Source organism: Malaclemys terrapin, chromosome 10 (assembly GCF_027887155.1).
Source record: "Malaclemys terrapin pileata isolate rMalTer1 chromosome 10, rMalTer1.hap1, whole genome shotgun sequence".
NCBI lineage: Eukaryota > Metazoa > Chordata > Testudines > Emydidae > Malaclemys > Malaclemys terrapin.
The window spans coordinates 32,238,854-32,260,849 of NC_071514.1; the positions used below are offsets into that span (position 1 = coordinate 32,238,854).

Consider the following 21,996-nt stretch of genomic DNA (forward strand, 5'->3'; position numbering starts at 1 on the left):
ATTATAAAAGGCACTGGTGAGACCTCATCTGGAATACTGTGTGCAGTTCTGGTCTCCCATGTTTAAGAAGGATGAATTCAAACAGGAACAAGTACAGAGAAGGGCTACTAGGATGATCCGAGGAATGGAAAACCTCTCTTATGAAAGGAGACTCAAAGAGCTTAGCTTGTTTAGTCTAACCAAAAGAAGACTGAGGGGAGATGTGATTGCTCTCTAAACTATATCAGAGGGATAAATACCAGGGAGGGAGAGGAATTATTTAAGATCAGTACCAATGTGGACATAAGAACAAATGGATATAAACTGGCCATCAGGAAGTTTAGACTTGAAATTAGACGAAGGTTTCTAACCATCAGAGGAGTGAAGTTCTGGAACAGCCTTCCAAGGGGAGCAGTGGGGGCAAAAGACATATCTGGCTTCAAGACTAAGCTTGATAAATTTATGGAGGGGATGGTCTGATGGAATAGCCTAATTTTGGCAATTAATTGATCTTTGACTATTAGCGGTAAATATGCCCAATGGCCTGTGATGGGATGTTAAATGGGGTGGGATCTGAGTTACTACAGAGAATTCTTTCCTGAGTGTCTGCCTGGTGAATCTTGCCCACATGCTTAGGGTTTAGCTGATCGCCATATTTGGGGTCAGGAAGGAATTTTCCTCCAGGACAGATTGGCAGAGGCCCTGGGGGTTTTCGCCTTCCTCTGCAGCGTGGGGCACAGGTCACTTGCTGGAGGATTCTCTGTACCTTGAAGTCTTTAAACCACGATTTGAGGACTTCAATAGCTCAGACATAGGATAGGGGTTTGATACAGGAGTGGGTGGGTGAGATTCTGTGGCCTGCATTGTGCAGGAGGTTAGACTAGACAATCATAATGGTCCCTTCTGACCTTAAAGTCTATGATTCTACGAAAGTCCTAAGAGATACCATAAACAGTAAAGCTAAGCTTGCCTGCAATTGTTTCATTGCTCATAATATTGTTCCTAAACTCCAATCTGAGTCTTGATGTTTCCCCTGGCATCAGTTCCCTTATAGAGAATTTTATGTCCTTTCACCAGATGCAAATGTTGGTTCCCCCCTGAGATGTCTTACTGTTATTTCCAAGCCTCGATGTCTTCACACAATTCCCAACAGTTCTTAGGCTCTTACATGTTTACTGATGCACTTTTATTACTGCACTAGCATATCATTTAATTTCATGGTAGTATTTTTACTCAGGTTTCCCTAGGGTTTTTAAGAAAACTCTTTGTATTTCTTAATGACTGCATGAAATCTGTTAAGTATGTTTAGCTCTGGAAGAAAAACATTAGATCCAAGAACACCTAAACTTGGGGATTTCAGATTTGGATCCAGACCTAAATTTTAGGGTTCAGACTTATCTCTATAGTCCACCAAAACTCTTCATTGACAACGGGGAAAAAAAGAAATGAGAACTATTTCAGGTGCCGTGATGTAGTTTTTAGGAGGTCCCACTGAAGCTGATGGCAAAGCTTCCATTGACTTTAATATGAAAACAAAACCAGCTATTTAAAGCGGTTCACACTAGTCAAGCAATGGAGTTTTCATGCAAAAAAACTCCTCTTTGTTGTGAAATTGGACATGTGTTTTTCGATGCATAATATTAGGTCTCCTAAAGCTAGAAAGTCAGGCATTTCTTTATTAATGTAAATGCAAAATAGAAAGTCTGAACTGATAGATACCAGAAGTCTGAGTCAGCAAAAATTACATCCAGCTTCCATGCTGCAGAACCTCAGAAAAAGAAAAAGTCGGCTTGTGTGGGCTGTTGCGGTGTGGAAGCTGGACATATTTTTGGCTGAACTGTGCCTAATATTAGCTGGAATTATAACTAAGAATGCATATAGAAAGCTACTTTTAAATAAAAGCTGCTATTATTTTATACCAAGGAGACATTTAGCAGTAACTTTCGTCCATGTACTTTATGTACTTTTTGCCTAATTTCCCCCCATTTATTGCCAATGTCATAATTTAGGTCCCAAACCTCCAGACATATACGCTTGAGTAAATTTGCTCATATGAGTTGTAACATTGAAATCCTGTGAGTTAAGTTACTCATACCCATATAAGTTGACAGGACTGGACTCTTTGGTTGAGTTCTTCATTCTTACTTTATACACCTTTATTTTTTTTCATAATTCAGAAATAAAGATGAATCAGGGATATTTTCATGTTATAAAAGGAGCTCTCTGTACTTTCCCATGAGGACTTGGGTGTAAAGCTATCTGTATCTCTATACAGTTTCTTTTGTCCTGTATTTGCTCTTTGATGTGAAAGTCTGCCACAAAGTAAGCAGTGATCTCTCTGATGTTGAACTTTTAGACTTTATTGTAACTACATGTTTACAAGAAGAGCTGACAGTCATTTTCACTTCTCAATATTCACATTTCACTGTGGCACCTACTTTACAAGCCAGAGTTTTGGGGAAAGTATTATATTACCATGGTGCACTTCAGAGCTGCCGTTGTGATGTCTGTGTCAGGGTTTTCATTTTAAAGCATATTTTAAAGGGTTTTACCTCAACCATTAAAAAATAATTCTTTGGAGACATTCACAAGGTCTCTGCTTTAGAATGGCCTTTACATTCGTCTGTTTTAACTTTAACAAAGCTAAATACTGTCATTTGGGGGGGGGGGAATAGAAGTAAAAAAACATTTTGAACAGCCAAACTAACTAGTTTTAAAGTGATATTTGTTAAGTGATTAAACCCATTTTATGGCTTAATCATTCAGGTTGTGGAGGAGGGAGAGGAAAGTAAGATGAAAGAAGTTACGTTGCAGATATCACTATGGAAATCTCCAGCAGTGAGACTTCCACTGCACAAAAACATTTGCCAGTTTAGTAATAAAAGCTACTAGTCACGGCCTTGACCATCTCATGCACCGGAGAAACCAACAAGAGGAGAGCGGAAGTGGGTTAGGTAACTCCTCATTGGTGATGTCATGGAGTTTCAAAAAAACATCCTTTTAGGTGGAAGCTGTAGGAGGCAAGGGGAGGGAGGTGTCATTTTCATGCCCACGGAATTTGGGGGCCAGTGGAGAAGGGCACAGTGGAGGACTGGCCCCCTGCACATAGCTCTTCTCCTACTCCTCACTGCTGTGAGCCACCACAGTGCAACACCATGACATCTGTTGCCACTGGACCATAGAAAACTGTCCTCTACAACCCCAAGCTCCCTGCAGTGCATCTGGAAATTCTCAGGGAGGAAGATATTGTGCCAGACATGGCAATCCCCAGTCAGAGGCTGCTCAGCTCTTAGATAACAGAGGGCCCATATTTCCATCTCATTTATTGGATCACGATCCCCAAATGGAAGATTTATAGCTGTTTATATAACTTGTTTTTTTAATAACCTGTTGATGCAATAATCTACTCAGCAATTATAAATGTGCATCGTATTCTCATGTTTTAGCCAAATGTATCTGTTAATACAGCAATGCACTGGCAGTACAAGAAAAACTATCCAGAGTCTGGTACAATGCATCTTATGTAAGTATAAATTATTGGGACTGTTCCTTTGAACATAAACCAAAGATAAATGTAACCCCAGCTACTCTGGAGCTTCTCCCACAATTTTGTCCTCTTTGTGCAGCAGAGCCATTATAGTGCGGTTTGGAAGACATTTTGTCCAGATCCCTCAGCACTTCAGGCTGCTGTTTTAAACTCAGTATCAAAGGATAGCTTCTATTTCATTCACGTTCTCCAACATTCACTATTAATATAACATCTAACACATAAATGTTTCCAAAGTAAATATGAAGGGCCCAATTCAACGAGAGGAAAAAATGTATTTCTAGGCAAAGGATGCCGAGAAGAAAAGGTTTTATGCAGTGCAGAAACTTGGTGTATTAATTGCTGAACGGTCACAACACATCAGCTAGAAATTTTGTTTTACACAATAACTGCTCTGTGGCAAATCAAATACAGACAAATAAGTGTAGATTCATTTAACTGAGGGGAAAATGCATCTGTTAATAAGCAAAACTAAGTTTAAAGTTAACATAGAATGCCAACAGGTCACAGTGTTTCTTTTAACCCAGTAAAGCAATTCACACTGCTCTAATGAAAGTCAGAATAAAAGCACATGAATCTCTCTGCACTAATTAATTATTGTGATGACAACAAACAACACATCTTTGTCTGGCCATCCATTCCCTATCTGGAGTTTGTGCTTCAGGCAAAGTGAAGACTGGAGCACCACGTGCTCAGAGAAGATTCATCCTCCATTGGGAATAGTGGGGACTGAATGCAGTTCACATCACCTCCCCTGGTAAGTTCGCGGGTTGAGAGGTGGGAAGAGGTTAAGGACGAGAACCAAATCAAACGTCGCCTCATGTCTGCAAGTTCCAGGGGTATCTATCTGAGCATTAAGCATATAGTATAAACTCTTTAAGACAAGGATTGCCTTCTAATGGTGTCTGCATATGCTGCCTAGCAGAAGGGGACCTTGATCCCCAATTGGATGTCTCTAGGTTCTAATGCAATACAAACAACAACTACAAATGATACTAGGATTAGGGAAAAATATTTGATATGTCAAACTCTGGTTTCAGGGATTTGGTGTGAGGGTAGGAAATTTGATGCCTCATGCCTGTGTGCATGTGTGTGCGTGTGCACCCCCCCCCCATCCTTCCCCTCACGTTCTTTTAACCCTCTGTGGAAGTGAAGTGGGGAGGTGGGATGCCTACAGTCCAGCTGATTTAACTCAACTCTGTGAACACTCTTATTTTAGTTTAAGAATGTCTTATTTTGATTTAGCTTAAAACCAGTTTAATAGACTTTAGCTAAACCAAAATAAGCCTGATTTTAAACTGCAGTAAGCACACCCATCTAGCCTTTGGCTCCGGTTTAACAAAATCCATCCATCTCTATGCAGAGGAACCCTAATTCCCTGAGGCCTACCACTTAATTTCCAGGGTAGACGAGGCAGAGGTGACATTGCAGAATTTAACACCCTGTACCTTGGCCTCTATAGGTAGGGCCCTACCAAATTCACAGTCCATTTTGGTCAATTCACAGTCATAGAATTTTAAAAATCGTAAATTTAATGATTTCGGCTATTTAAATCTGAAATGTCATGGTGTTGGTATTGTAGAGGTCCTGACCAAAAAAGGAGTTGTGGGGGGGGATCACAAAGGTGTGTGTGGGTGGGGGCAGGGGTTATTGCTACCCTTACTTCTGTGCTGCTGCTGGCGGTGGCACTGCTTGTGGAGCTGAGCGGCGGCTGCTGGCTGGGAGCCAACCTCTGAAGACAGAGTTGCCACCAGCAGCAGCGCAGAAGTATGGATGGCATGGCATGGTATGGTATTGCCACCCTTACTTCTGTGGTGCTGCTTGCAGAGCTGGGCCCTGTTAGCAGCTGACATTCTCCGGCTGCCCAGCTCTGAAGGAAGCAGTGCAGAAATAAGGGTGGCATGGTATGGTATGGTACAGCCACCCTTACTTCTCCACTGTTGCTGGCGGGGCGCCACCTTCAGAGCTGGGTGCCTGGCCAATAGCCGCTGCTCTCTGACCACTCAGCTCTGAAGGCAGCGCAGAAGGGTGACAATACCACAGCCCCCCTAAAATAACCTTGTGACCCCTCTGCAACTCTCTTTTGGGTCAGAACCCCCAATTTGAGAGACGCTGGTCTCCCCCATGAAATCCATATAGCATAGGGTAAAAGCACCCAAAAGACCAGATTTCACGGTCCGTGACACATTTTTCATGGCTGTGAATTTGGTAGGGCCCTATATATAGGGATAAGAAGCAGCAGCCCTGGCAATAGCCTGGCACTCAGCTGCATCGTTCCCAGGATTTGTTTGATTTGTTTTAAGTTAAATGGGCTTTTTTATTATTATTGTTTTATAAATGACATAAATACGCTGAAGGAAAAGGACACCAAACAAGAAGCACATTACCTAAGAATATATGTTTATAAGGCATTCAGATAACCCAAGGACCTTTCCCTTATTTTTAGTCATGGTTCAGCAGCTATTTACCAGATACTGTACTACGCATGAATGACAGACTCCAGGAGATCTTGTTTCATGGATACAGCTCCATTTTGGTGTTACTTAAATTTGAGAGGATTCATTCTAATGATCAATGTGCAACACTGGGACAGTTGTAATCAGAGTATCTGATTAATTACATTCTCTGTGACAAGCACCAATTTGAATATATGTCAAGATTACACATGAAGTTTGATTTGTTTTTGTATTTGAGAATGATCAGTTTCTTCCAAAATTTAAAAATAAAGGCTAATTGGAGCAGTTTTATGAAGACCCTCGTTCCATGTTTCAATGGCAATAAACTGCACTGTTTGTGTTCTCAGAAATACATTACACAATAATTACATGGCAGACACCATATATTATAACCATGCTGGATATATTACTTGCATTGTTCAATAGTGAAGAGGTTGGACGTATTTACATTTAAGTAGTTTTAATTAAGTTAGAAATCAACATTCTTGAAATGAGGGCTGCATTATTACACCTCTCTTGGCATTGATTTTAGACTAGCTGGCTATGTAAATAGCATGACAAAAAGCACAAAGGCTATAGTCACAAAAACCAGAAGGATTAGTAGTTTCTATGCTACTATTATGCAACACAGAAGGGAGCCGAAGTCATGGGGTGAAATCCTGACTCCCTTGAAGTCAATGGCAAAAGGACCATTGACTTCAACAGGGCCAGGATTTTACCCCTGCTGTACACTAATGGGAATCAGCAATGGGTGCAGCTGACCATTGCATGTACAAACCATGACAAACTGTGTCCACCAACAACTGTTGTCAGCAATGAGAAATTTTGTTAGGTTTGACAGGAATGCAGGTAGAACACTGGCCTGGCTTATCAAAGGGTGATGGAAGCATGCTGCAGAGCCCCTACATACTAATACCATGTGGTGGGAGCTCCAGCAATTTTTGGAGAGGGCTGTAGTAAAGGTTGACAGTTCTGAAACTGGGATGCAGCTCCACCATGCCTAGTGACCCAGTGGACATGCATGTGTAGATGTTAATATTTTTTCCTCAGAGCACAGACTTCAACTTTATGCCTTCATCTCCCATAGAATGGGTTTAGGGTGCAAGCGTAGCATGGTGAGCTGTCTGGAAGAGCTAACTTTAACTTACAATCCAGAAATGCCCTGAGATTTGGGGATGTGGACCTTGAGTTTTCTGTGTATCCATTAGTTCCACACAGCAGGGAGACAGTTTTCCATGGCACCATTAAGGAAAGACATGAAAAGCTCCATTAGTTTCACTGGGTTTTTGAAGAGTGAGGGCAAATAGCCCTGTTTTTAAAAAAGGAAACAGGGGGCCGGGTGGTGTCTGGAACTATGTGCGCATACAGGCCCAGATACACAAAGGTATTAATTTCCCTGGGAGTCAAGTGCCTAAATACCTTTGAGGATCTGGGCCACAATCCCTGTCCTTGAGCTCAGCGAGTGTAAGGACTGCTCAAGGCTAATGCCACTAGCTACACTAGTCTCCCTGAAAGGAAGTGGAGAGGGGTGGGGCCATGGCTCCATCACTCATTGACTACCCAATGGAGTTGGTCCAAACTGATTGCTGTACTCTGTAGAGAGACACAGCAAGAATTGCTCACACCCATGCTCCCCAACAGCCCTTGTGACTTGCAACTGCCTCACATCCAATGCCTGAAGAAGCTCCTGCTGAGAGTGCGCCTTAAAAGGCACCATCTAGCCTTTGTATCTAAATCCAAGGCTTAGATATTAGGGACAACAGCAGCAAGTATACAGAGCACCCGAAACTAATTTCTGCTGATCTTTCTGTAGCACAAAATAGATAGTCCCCAGCAGGAAGAATAAGATCATTTATTAAGATCAGTTAAGGACCCCTTTCAAACACTGCATAGTAGAAGAGAACAGCAGCCCCCTTGCTAGATATCCTAAGAAGATATTTTACTTATCTTTTTAGTCCTGTGTTTAAGTAGAGGCTGGCATGCAATACATTCACCTTTTAGTCTGATAACATAACTCTTCATGGTGAGATGTACCTAAGGAGGTCTGCCCAAACATGAGGGCCATGTAACATCTCACTTGACACTATTTGGGGCCCAAATATATCCAAACTGACAGTTTCTAATTGTTTTAAAATTAAAAAAATTAAAACCAGAACTTAAAAAGGCGACAGTTCAGCACCATCAGTATGTGCAGGTCCCTCAGTCCTTAGATATCAGTCCTCAAAGAAAAGCCAAATCATGAAAGGAGAAAATTAGCCACTTGCTTGATCTCTGGAATTATCAGCTGTAATTGCAAATTACAACTAGAGGATAAATAGGAGAAAGGTGAATATTTAAGTTCTGCTCTCACTGCAAATGAAGATGAGCGAAATAATTTTTGTTTTAAATGCAATTAGACTGACTGCTCTTGTAATAATTTAACTAATTATTTCCAGGAGCTTGCCTGGCACATGGAGTTATTTTGCAGCATACAAAAGCTTATCTCATGAGAATGCAAAGGAAGAACATACCGCATCCCAAGTGTCTCTAACACTAGATAGGTAATTTACAAAGTCACCGAAGAACAGAGCTGCATTTACCTACTGGAGAAAGAGATAAAGAGTAGCCACATTCTCCTTAATGCAGTTTGATTTCTTTTTTATTTTATGAAAAACAATCCTATTTTTTAAACAAACATCCATATAGAAAAGGAAAAATAAGAATTCTCGCTGGTAGTAACAATGAAACACTTTACATTAACACACTTGTTATATACTCAATTAACATACAACAATTAACATTTCCAATACTATATTGCTAGTAGTATACCCAACACTCCCAGAGAGGATTTAAAACTCCAAAGGTGAATTTTTCAAATAATACATAAAGCCTGAGAAATATGATTCTATATGGAAGTCTTGCATGGGGGGAGGAGGGGAGAATGAGGAATGAAAACTTATATTGTAAATGTATTTAGGCACTACTGCAATACAAATAAAATAATAATACAAACAGATATTCACCTATCTATCCTAAGGCCAGGCAACAAAGCTAAATTGCAGTCTCTGTGGCCAGTTCTCTGGACTACATGCTGCAGTAGCAGTTCCTCACCAACCCCATACCAGGCCACTGGATTTACTACATGAACTTGCCTCCAAGTTGCCCTCAGTACTGGCATACTGAGTTGGCATGTAGACCACCTCCAAGATGCTTTAGTGCATGGCCCCTGCATTTCCACCTCCCTGCTCATGCTGAATGACATCATTCATTGATGTTTGTGCAGCATGGAGGTCCTTGCACAGATTCCCCATAAATAGGCTGAATTTCATTCTGACCGTTCAGAATAATCCCAAAATCATTATTTTTAAAATGGTGTATTGTCTTTCTATTGTCAGCCAGTTTAAACAGGCTAATGTTTTTATCATCCAATGTCATTCAGTAGACTGATCCTGCAAGAAGATCAGCACCTGCAATTGCCGTTGACTTCAACAGAAGCCTAGGCTGCTCTGCACCTTGTGGGATCAGTTCTCAAGTGAGATTTGTATGGTGCAAGATGCCTTCTATGAATTTTACACAAAATCAAGCACAATACAGATTTCACCATCACCACCACCAGCTTTTTTTGGAAGACTTCTATAGTCTTTCAGAGAGCCCAAAAATGAAATGTCAAGGACAAACCTCAAGATCAGTCTGGCACTGCCAACATAATGTAACAAGTATGTTGACTTAGGTAAATGAAGATCTGTCAGAACAGCTATATTCATTAATATTCCAAGAAAATAGACAAACTCTCAGCTGCCAATTCCATGGGCCTGATCCTGCCACCGCTCCACATGTGGCACTCCCATTGATGTCAACAGGAGTTCTGTATTAGAGTGCTCGCTAGAGCAGGCTTTGACTTTCCATCAGCAGTAAAGTTGCACAGCAAGTTAAAACAGGCGTAAAAATCTAAAATTTACTCATACATAGTGGTTTACTAGCAAAGAACACATCCTCCTTCCAGAAAGGCCTCATAGTCAGTAGGTCAATGCCAACAAATGTGACGGAGAACTTCTCAAGAGGTCAGACTCGATAGCTTCAGGAAAGCTCAACCACAGTGATCAGTTCAGCTAGCCTGTTGGGTCCAATCTTGTGAAACAAAGGGTACTGTAGTCAGCAGAAGGAAAGGAAGCTCAGGGAACACTAAGATCCTGTCAACAAATATACACAGATTGTGCTACAACAGGCAGCCATTAAACAAAAACAAACATCGGCACTGATAAGGAAACCCACAGGCCTTCAATAAAACGTATTTATTTAAATGGATAATACTTTAAAATCACTAACAGTACACACGTGCAAAGATATATCCTATATATATAAGCCACCCAAAATCAGAGCCTTATCTTTCCATGGTTAAACCATAAACTCTTAACACTTATTTGATTTCTAACAATATTAGAACCGATTTAACCCAGGAGTTTTTGCTTGTTTGTTTTAAATTCTACTTTGTATTTTTATGCCTGAACAGTAAAAATCTGTACCAATAATTTATATGAAGTGCTTCACTGATTGGTTACTAATAAATATATGTCCAATACAAAGAAGTTGGAAAAATTATACACAATGTCCCACATACCTTTAGGATCCTCTATTTGTGAATCTCCAACCCAAACCTAGTGAAATACTTCTAGGGTCGTTTTTACTGAAGCTATACTAATTTGTCCAGCATGCAGAACTCTGCTATGTAGGGGCCTGATGATACTACCAGCTAAGCACTTTCAGTGGCGTACTAGCACTCTAAACTCCCTTTAACCCTGGGCCTGATTCACCACTGCCCTGCACCACAGATAGTCATTTTCACTTGTACAAAGTTATCCCAAAGTGGCTGTGAAAGCCAAATTCAGCACAGTTGGCTTGGACCCATTCCTAGTTATGACATTTTGTCAATGAGACAAATCTGGTGCAGAGTATTTTACCGAGTCCTGCTCCTGGTCAAGTCAACGGCAAAATGCTAATGTGCATAGGATCAGGAACAACAAATATTCAGGAGTACTTGTGGCACCTTAGAGACTAACAAATTTATTAGAGCATAAGCTTTCGTGGACTTCATAATATGCATCCGAAGAAGTGGGCTGTAGTCCACGAAAGCTTATGCTCTAATAAATTTGTTAGTCTCTAAGGTGCCACAAGTACTCCTGTTCTTTTTGCGGATACAGACTAACACGGCTGCTACTCTGAAACCTAACAAATATTCAGATTCACCCAAGGATTAATCTACTCAGGAAAAGCATGTCTTATTTCTTTTTTTAAACAGAGGTATAAGACAAACACTTAAAACTGCACTCTTTCCTTAAATAAAAAAATATAGCCTGAGTATATTCATACATTACAAGATTTGCTTAATCAAGTTTTACAAGTTTGTGGAGATGCATAAAAAGTAAAAAAATAAAAATTAAAAAAAAAAAAATCAGTCAATCCACAAAATATTTCCTCTAACATCATGGACAGAAATGTTTCACAACTGCTTATTTCCAAAAATAGAAAGCTTTCCCCTCAAGCTGAAACCAGAAAGTTACATTTCACATAGGGCAACCTATCTTAATGACATAATCCATCCCCTTTTCATTAGCTGTGCCTTGGCTTACAAGTTCTTCGAGTGTACCAGTGTAGCTATCAACATGCTGACAGTTAACCATATTTTTTAATTCTTTCAAATCCCTATATACACATATTAGAAATCGCTGTATATTTCAGAATGAAATAAATTATGTTTAACAGAGCATTTGTTTTGCATGAAACATACAATCACACACAATTCTTTTCGTATGAAGTCAATTTGAGTAATCAGAATTGAAGAACAGAAGGGAAGAATTTAATAGGTTTCTGCGTCACTTTTAAAAAAATCTGGTTCAGAAATTTGTAACATTTCATATTCTCCCACAAACCATCATTTTCTTCACCTTAACTTCACAGCAACTATATCATATATCTCCAAAGTGATATTACAGCATCAGGACTAAATAAAATATTCTAATCACCTAGACTTATTCTGTTTCTCCCGTGTGCATTTGAGCTCATACAAAAACTGTATTCCCAGTGCTTCTGGTCTACTTCTCTTAAAGCACAATATTGTGGATCTATTATTTCACAGCAGCCAGAGGTCACCCAAGACAAATGTGTAGGCAAGAGCTATGGGCTTTGGAAGGAAAAAAAATAGTGATTTTGATTAATCTATTTGTCAATGTTAATATGGAACACCACTTTGGTAATAGCAACACAAAAGCAAAATACATCTGTACACTGAAACCTTCAATACAAAAAGAGGGTGATATTAAAATACATTTCCTATTATTGAAGCTTATCCAACAAACCATACAAAAGTCACTAGTGAAAACCTGTTAAAGTAATGAATACACTTATTGATAGATAAAAGATTACTGTGAACTTTCAATTAAACTTACCAGAGAAATAATATGCCTTGCATTACAAAAAGAGCAAACATCAACCCAAATAGTTATAAAATAAAACCATTTTATAACCACATTCTGTGAGCACAAAAGCTAAGCTTTAACAGTTTTACAGCTATATGGAAAATTGCTTAATGAAGCCCAAAAACCAGGGAAGTAGATAACTCTGGAGTTCAGACGCTGAGTTTTTCAAAATCATCTTACTGTCATCTTACAATGTTCCATTATGTTTCTTCCAAAAGCATTCTTAAGTGATTTATATCCTAAAGATATATTCCTCAGTATGCATTCAGTTTTTCCTATTTGGTTACATGTTTGCAGAGGGATACATAAAAACAGTATTTTGTCAGTACAACTTGCAGAGTTTTGAAGAGGTGTTATAATTCCCTATAAATCACTCTCAAATTATGCTATTTTTGTCACAGAAACAAATATTTTGGATCAAGCTGGTTACAGTTTATTATCAACCTAATTTAGAGATGCTAATGATTAATGGATAGTACTATCTTTCTATTTACCTAGTCTTCTCTGTTAAAAAGAGAGTCAAGAAGCTTAGCAACTGTAAATTCCACTGCACACTGGTGTCTTTCACTTAGTGCATTTGCAAAGTAAAAGACACAACCAAGCATACATTTCAGTCTCTAATAGGATCATCATTAAATATTCAATTTCAAATAGTTCCTTTTTAAATGAGATCCATGTACAAAAAAAAGGCTTAGTATTTTTAGTTGGGAAACTAAATTAATAAATTTACAAAGACTGGATTACAGAGAAAGAAGGTCCTAGTTAAATAGAACTGTTACAATGTTTAGATATGTGCTTTTTATTGTTTTCTTGATTTAAAAATATGCTGCAGTGCATAGTTTATCTGTGGATCCCATTATATTAGAAAACACCACAAATTATTTGAAAACATACCTTTAAACTTTTCATTTCTCGTCAAAAAACTTCCTCTGACTCTCCCCAATCCTTCATTGTCCCTCAGGAAGGACTGGGATTTGAAAGCAGAGAAAGTGTCAGATTTTCAAGTGTCATTTCATAATGCTCACTTTTCCTTTCAAACCAAAACCTCATTAAAAATGTACAGCTTTTTGAGCCTGTCATTTTTATCCACATAAACTGTCTACAGGACACCACACACTCTCTCTTCCTTTCTATCAGAAGTATGTTTTCCTGTAAAATTTTAGAGACAGATTTTATAAGGATTATGCAGCATGTCTCTGCTTTATGCAATCCCAACCATGTTAATCATAACCTCTCCCTCTGCAAATCATGTGGGCAGATAAGCTCTCTCTTATCCTCCAACTTTTATGTAGAAGTATAAAGTTCAGTTCTCTAAGCACACAGCTGGTCTGGGGAAAAAAACAAAAAAAGAACCTCTCCGCACGTGCCTGGTCACTTTCACTACGTGATAAGCTCTAAATCAAACCAAAAGCGAACACCAAAAGAAGCCGTAGATGACACACTCCAGTGTGAGCTACTTCAGCTGTAAGGATTAATAAGAAATAGCCGCCGCTCTGCAGTAGCCGGCCCAGACGGGTCCCCCTGACGAGCCAGTCCAGAAGCAGGGCAGGCGCTAGGGGATATACCCTCCACACAGCAACCCGGAATTTGCAGGCTGCCCGGGGGGACAGCGATCGCAGATGCGTTCGGCAAGGGGAGACGCCAAGCGGAACCTCTCGGCAAGGTCTGTCCTAGGGAGGGTCAGAGGGGCACGGTGAAGCCGCACCAGCTCCAAAGGACAGTCACCCCTGAGGAGCCAGCACGGGATCGCCGCGCCGAGCAGCGCTCCCTGGGCACGGGACTAGCCTCACCAACTCCCCCGCTCAGCCACCCAAGCCTCGGCAAAGCCTCGGGAAGGGGAACAAGTCACAAGCAACTCGACCACCCGAGAGCTGCCCGTGGCACTCCCCCAGCACACCCGCTCGCCGGCCGGCCCCGTGCGCCCAGCTCCCCGGCGGGTCGAGCGCCCATCCCCGCGCGGCGCGGCGCGGCGGCTCGTCTCAGGGCTGCGCCTACCTTTCATCGCGGCGATCACAAAACACATCATTTGTCAGGGGCGACGCGGCGGGGAGCAGAGCACCGAGGGCGGGCGGGATGGGCTGGGTGCGCGCTGGCCGGGCCCCTCTTCTTGTACCACCGCCTCAGCAGCATCTGCCGCCTGCCAGCTGACAGCCTGCCACCGCCTCCTTCCCCCAGCCCATATGAGACTCCATGTGACCCGCTGACATCAAGCCAGCCCCCCTCCCTCCCTGTTTACACCGCTCGCCTCCTCCCCGCCCTGCCGGGGCTGAGAGGCAGCGCCGCCGGCCAGTCACAGGCAGAGAGGCGGCAGCACCGCCTCCTCGGCACGGGGCGCGCGGGGCCTCTCCGGGGCTCGCTCCATCTCCAACGGCCGCCGCGTGCCCGCCCCCCGCCCGAAAACACCCAGAGCACGAGCGCTCCGGGCTCTCCAACTTCAGCAGCCGGCGGGCAGCGAGCGAGCCGCGCGCCTGACCAGCCAGCTTGCCCCATGCACGCCAGCAGCAGGGAGCCCTGCCTGCCCTGCGCTAAGACAAGCCGCCCGCGCCAACTGCTGGCTTAGGGGGGAAAGTGTCCAACCCACCCCCACCACTGACCGGCCACGGGTCAGAGCTGGACTCTACGTCTGCCAGGAGAGTCTATACTGGAATTGGGGCTACTTTGCGGGAAGTGTTTAAGAGAAGGGCTGTGGCGAGCGCCCTTTCAGGACAGGTTACATTGCACTAAATGCGCTAAAACAACGAGTGGGTGTAGTGGCACCTTAAAAAATAACAGGTTTATTTAGGCATAAACTTTCGTGGGTAAAAAACCCAGTTCTTCAGATGCATGGCACCTGTATCTGTAATTTTCACTCCATGCATCTGAAGAATGGGGTTTTTTTACTCACCAAAGCTTATGCCCAAATAAATCTGTTAGGTGGCTCTGGACTCCTCCTTGTTTTTGTGGATACAGACTAACAAGGCTACCCCTCTGATACTTGAATATGCTAGTGTCTCCTGCAAATAGCTTCCAAACGAGCCACTTTGGCATTACGCTGAACGTTGATCATCAAGGCAGGGTCAGTGCTGAGGATTTTCAGCGCTCTAACAGTCTCTGCCCTTTGAGAAACTTAAGTTCTGTAGTGTTAAACTAAGACACTGATGGAGGGAAAATGGCCTTTCTCTCCTGCACCTGGCCTTATGGGAAACTAAAAGCAGCAATTATTAGGTTGTGATTCAATGAAGGACAGATGTTCTCAATATAGGGTCTGTGTTTTCAGTTGTGGCAAGCATATACATAATTGAACAGAACTACATTAAAAACCATCACATCTGAGTACCTGATGGTGTATTTCCAAGCAAAACGCAGCTTACGCTGCTTTTCACTTGATCTCTGTTCCTGTTTACACTTTTCCAAAGGATTGTATTTTGAACTGAAAAATAACATTTTATATTAAGAATAGGTCACAGCATGACAAAACTATAGATTTATTAGTTATTGATTTAGAAGTTGATCAAACTGAACATTCCCATTTTAAGTATATTCTATGATGGGTTCAATATTCCCTCAGAATTTACTGTAAAATGGATGAAGCATAATTCTATCATTGGATGTTTTCAATATTCTGAATAGCAATAGCTGTCACCATACTGTCTATCTGTTCGCATTAAATTTAAATTTTGCAGCTTTGATATGTACACTCTAGACACACACACACAAATTCAACTTATTCAAGTACACTCTGAGGAAAATTGTATTAGCAAGAACATTCATTTTGCCTAATCTTGCCCTAGTAATGGGAGCAGAGAAATTCCCCAAGTAAGAGTAAAGTAGTGCATAGATACACTATAACAGGGGTGGGCAAACTACAGCCCATGGGTCTAAGCCAGCCCGTGAGCTCCCTCTGGGGAGTGGGGTCTAGGGCTTGCCCCACTTTGGTGCTCCAGCTGGGGCACCAGGTCAGAGGCCACACCGTGTGGCTTAGCCTCGCTTCGGATCTCCAGCCAAAGTGCTGGGTCAGGGACCACTCTGGTGCTCTAGCCGGGGCACAGGGTTGGGGGCCACTCCATGCGGCTCCCAGAAGCCAAAGCATGGACCCACTCCGGCTCCTACGTGCCAAATGGCTCCCTCCGGCACTCCAATGGGAGCTGCAAGGGCAGTACCTGTAGATGGGGCAGCGTGCAGAGCTGCAGGGCTGCGCCTCTGCGTAGTAGTTGGAGAAGGGACATGCTACTGCTTCCGGGAGCCACTTGAGGTAAGCGCTGCTTGGAGCCTGCACCCCTGAGCCTCTCCCCAAGCCCCAACCCTCTGCCCCAGCCCTGATCCCCATCCCGCTCTCCAAATCCCTCGATCTCAGCCTGGAGCACCCTCCTGCACCCCAAACCCCTCATCCCCAGCTTCACCCCAGATCCCGCACCCCCAGCCGGAACCTGCATCCCTTCCTGCACCCCTGCCCCAGCCCTGATCCCCTTCCCGCCCTCCGAACACGTCGGTCACAGCCCAGAGCACTCTCCTACACTTCAAACCCCATGGTCCCTGCCCAGAGCACCCTCCTACACTCCAAACTCCTCATCCCCAGCCCCACCCCAGAGCCCACACCCCCAACCAGAGTCCTCACCCCCTCCCGCACCCCAACCCCAATTTTGTGAGCATTCATGGCCCTCTATACAATTTCTATTCCCAGATGTGGCCCTCAGGCCAAAAAGTTTTCCTACCCCTGCACTATAATGTATATAATAGAAGAACAATGACAATAATGAAGCTGTCTGTAGTGGTAGTGTAGCTGTGTGGGTCCCAGGATATTAGATAGACAAGGTGGGTGAGGTAATCTCTTTTATTGGACCACATTCTGTTGGTGAGAGACACAAGCTTTCCTGCTACATAGAGTGCTTGTCTCTCTCACCAACAGAAGTAGGTCCAGTAAAAGGTATTACCTCACCCACCTTGTCTCTTTAATAATGAAGCTAGCACATAAGCTTGAAAAATTACATAAAGACAGACCAGGGACAAAGGGAACATCTAAATGTTTGAAATAAAGATCTACATTTGAGAGAACATTTAAGAGATGAAGGTATAGGCATCATACTTTAGTAAATGCCCCATAATGGATTATTATTATATATTTTAATAAAGGGCACAATACATTATGGTATTCTTTACATGTGATTATCAGCCACTCAGGTATACCTAGCCATTTATCAGCTTGGCCATTCAAGTCACATTAATGCAATGTTTTGACTTTTTAGATCTTCATTGTTTAAAAAAAATCATAACTAGAAGAACTGGACTGATAGTGATGCTAGAATTAGGTTTCCTATCTTTGGCATACATCATTTGATCCATTTTGCCATCCTTACTTTCATTAAGTAGAGCCTTACTTTTCAACAAGCAGAATAAGGTACTACTCTTCTCAATTGGAAGAATACCACCCCAAATTATGCTGTTCTTCATAGTACTTCACCTATAAAACACATGTTTAACTCATGATACACTGAACAGAAATCATACAAGACATGTTGGACTGGATCAAGTTCTGTTACTATGTTGTTTATAACTTTTCAGACTCTGGAAAAAGTTTCTTTTACATTTGGGTCAGTTGTTTGATGCCTCCACACTTTGAAATTTAAATATAGTAGGATAACTTACAGTGTAGAAAGAAAGAAAGAATGTCTTAATGTATTGTAATGTCAAGTTAGACAAACATTTCATTCTGACACAACAAGTAATGTCAGACCTAGGCTTGAAAAATGTCATAGTCCATTAGCACCAGTCTGGATGTCAAATATTTAACCTTAAGGTACATAGCCTTACATTATTACTGATCTGTATTTATTTCCAGTCCAACTGAAATGAAACTGATAATCTGCAATGACATCTGATGTGCTAAATGGCTCCAGTAATAAGTAGTCAACACAAATTTTTATTCCTACATACAATATTTGCTTCATTTATTTACCAAAGGTTAGCCATTAGATATTTTAAATGATGAATATAATACCTATCTTTATATCTTAAAGCTTTAGAATGTCAATACCACACACCTGAGGGAAGCAGACTTTTTTTCCACTGTATTCTATACTTTCATATGAAATTCCCATCTAAAACCATCTTCAGAATTCTGTTTTTCTAGTCTACATAGTCAGTGTTTAACCTACACACATATCCAGTTACCTTTCTGTCTTCCAGATGCCTCATTCTGATCATCCAGTCCAAAACTGACTTCTGTTTTTTAACCAAGAGTATTACAGTAATTGTACAGAGCATTACATGAATTTAGTCAACATATGAATAGCAAGAAAAATGCCTTATTTGCTGTCATTTTTCATATCCTGTTCCCACAGTGACTGTCATATAACAGTTAACTCAGCATTACAGTTTACTTGACCAGAATGTATTCTCTTTTTCATATAAGCAATTTCTCAAACCTGAATCAATTAAGTAAGATGAAGAACACTTTTCAGGTATCAGAAACTTACATTACATTATGCTTGGATTATGTACTACTTGATGAATATTAATAAATATTAAGATTAAAATATTGTAAATATCCATACATTTGTCAGACAGGAGAAATGACACACATGATTAGATGTAATTCATTCATTCGTTTATGGATCCAAAGACCACATGAAGGTATCGAGACCACATTAATGATCCTGTATATGGTTTACATTAAAGACTGGGAGGAGAGGATGGAGGAGATAAGGAGGGAGACTGTGGATCAGGACTCTTGGGCTCTATTCTCATCCCTCCCATTTACGGTGTACACATATACAGGTCACTTGGAACTCAGCTGTTGCTCTGTGGATGGCGTGTAGCTGTATTAATTAGGTCAAGCTCAGGAGTGACTCTTCCTCAACCACTGCTGGTACCCTAAAGATGTATATATTCATCAGCACATGCCTTCAAGAGAAGTAACATGACCCCTTCTTTACAGCTAACCACTTCCGGGGTGGCGTGTTCTGTAAATGGAGCAAGGAAGGAGCATAACTGAGTCTGGACCTTCCACAGTAGATACCCATTTACAATCTGACCTTCTCTTGTGCGCCTGAGCAGTGGCCAGCCACAACCTGGCCTTTAACTTTCCTGTGCCTCACTTTATCCATATGTGAACTAGATATAATATCTAGCGCGGTTGGGAGGGATAGCTCAGTGGTTTGAGCATTGGCCTGCTAAACCCAAGGATGTGAGTTCAATCCTTGAGGGGGCCATTTGGGGATTTAGTTAGGGATTGGTCCTACTTTGACTAGATGACCTCCTGAGGTCCCTTCCAACCCTGATATTCTATGATTCTATACCACATGGGGTGTTAAGAAGCTAATATTTGTAAACCATTGGGAGATCCATTTACTAAATTCTATAGCAATGCTATCTATATTACAGTATGTAAATCCTCTTGTAATCAAATTACTGCATGCTGCCTCTGTTACATTTAGATGAGAACCTTGTTTATTCCAGAACGAGTGTGGTATAAACAGCATTAAATAAAATGGCCCCAGATCTATGTACTTTAGATGTCAGCAGAGAAAAAATGTATGGACCGTGCCTAAAACTCACCTAGAGCTAACTTTTTCTTATGAAAAGTTTTTTATTGAAAAAATAGCCTTGAGTTTTCATCACAAATTGGTGAAATTAATTTTATTTTTTCATTTTTCCTTGATGTTTTTACATATTTTTATTGATTAACAAAATTATTAGTTTATTGAAAAACCCATTTTTAAGTAAGAAAAAGAGGTCTTCAGTAAATTAAAAACTTCAGTGATTTCAAAACAGATTGATAAAAATGTAAATAAATTTTAACTTTTCATAAAAGTATCCAAAAATTGGGCAAAAATGGCTTCTTTCTACTAGTAAATTAGAAACAATTTGAAATTGCAAACTTTTACAAACATTGTTTCCCCATTTTTAAGCAGCTCTAAACCTAACCACTTTTGGCCAAAACTTTGGGGAAGGGCGATCACTAATGAAGGGTAAATATAAGCAGTTTCTGGAGATACGCACCGGCAGAATACTGGTAGATTAGGAGTTTAGTACAGAGAATTCTGGCAACCATTATAATGCATAACTAATTCCAAACATTGGAAATCCACTTTCTTATGTCTTTTACTCCTTACACTGCAATAATTATATGGAAAAAAACCCACATGGTCACGGTGGGGTCCAAATAAACATGTTTTAAACAGGCACACATAGAATGCCTAGCTACACTGCTGCTCTCAGTTGTTAGCCCCCTAGTGGTGCTCACTATTTAAAGGGACACTATCCAATTCCTATACACCAGCAGTTCTCAACCAGGGGTCCGAGGCCCCCTGGTGGGCCACGAGCAGGTTCCAGGGAGTCCGCCAAGCAGGGCTGGCATTAGACTCACTGAGGTCCAGGGCAGAAAACAAAAGCCCCACTTCCCTGAGCCCCACCACCCAGGGCCTGAAGCCAAAGCCTGAGCAGCTTAGTTGTGCGGGCCCCCCTGTGGCATGGGACCCTGGGCAATTGCTACCCCCTAATGCCGGCTCTGGTTTTTATATGCAGAGAAACAGTTGTGGTGGCACGTGTGGGCCGTGGAGTTTTTACAGCATGTTGGGGTGGGGGGCGAAAGGGGGTCAGAAAGAAAAAGGTTGAGAACCCCTGCTATAGACGATATACGTGGAGGGAGAATGATAGTCCCTAAATCTCAAGATTAATTTCTCTGCGGTTTTTGCTAACATTTTGAAGCTGAATATAGCATTGGTCATCCCAGCTCAGGTACCTCTTTTGTTGTTATTTATAATGGACACTAGTACTCCTAAACTGCCATACTACCTTGCTTCAAACACAGCATGTCCCAGAGTTCTTATTGGTGCAGTGTGCTTTAATACTAATCCCAGTGTGAGACTGGCTATATGTCACAATCAAGCCATTTTGTGAACTCCCCCACTATTTTTATTGAGGTACATTATTATTCATTTCCTTTCTTGAACTATTTCATTGTTGCTGTGCTCTGTTAAACAGCTGCTGCAGTTCTGCGGTTGGTGAAATAAAATAAAGACAGATACGGAGTTTGCAAATGCTTTGGAATGCTTCTAGATGAAATGTAAGTCTACAAAGTCATTATCATTATAATCAGCTAGATATGATGTTGGCAGTGAAAGGTTTGAAAGTTCTAGTCAAATTTATTGTCACCCAAACTCCTCCAACCTTGAAAATCATTGAAAGGACATCACACATTTGCTGTGTCTCCAAATGTAAGATGTCTTCCTAATCACTTTAAATCCAAAGTATACTGAGGTTAAGATTATGACTGATCAGCAGTCACTGAATGCATATCAGACCATGAAATTATAGAGATTACCAACAAATGTATCAAGCTGCATTTGATAAGATATATGAGAGCCCTAGGATGGGGTTAAGATGCAACTGGTATTGGTCACTCTGCTGCACTGCAGAGTCCTTGCTTGAGCTCACAGTGTTTCTCTGTGGTTCTGAAGTCAACCACATTTTAAATATTATCTTGTAGATTGATCACCTCCCTTCACTCACAATTACACACCATCTCAACAATCACATGACCTGTGCTGCTTGCGGAGAACTGGAGAGGTATAAGGCTATTGTT

At 41.5% G+C, this 21,996-nt stretch overlaps 1 protein-coding gene across 3 annotated transcripts in view; it reads right to left on the minus strand.

The window, feature by feature from the left end:
* RORA (RAR related orphan receptor A) overlaps window positions 1-21,996 on the minus strand; it is a 558,226-nt gene that overhangs the window by 88,525 nt on the left and 447,705 nt on the right. Inside the window, exon 1 of one of the 3 annotated variants that reach the window (XM_054042167.1) lies at window positions 14,430-14,539. The exons of the other annotated variants lie outside the window; for them this stretch is intronic. Within the exon in view, the coding sequence (XP_053898142.1) occupies window positions 14,430-14,460 (31 nt within the window). The 5' untranslated portion in view covers window positions 14,461-14,539. Of the gene's footprint in view, window positions 1-14,429; window positions 14,540-21,996 lie in introns of those variants that run through there. 3 annotated transcript variants of the gene reach the window in all.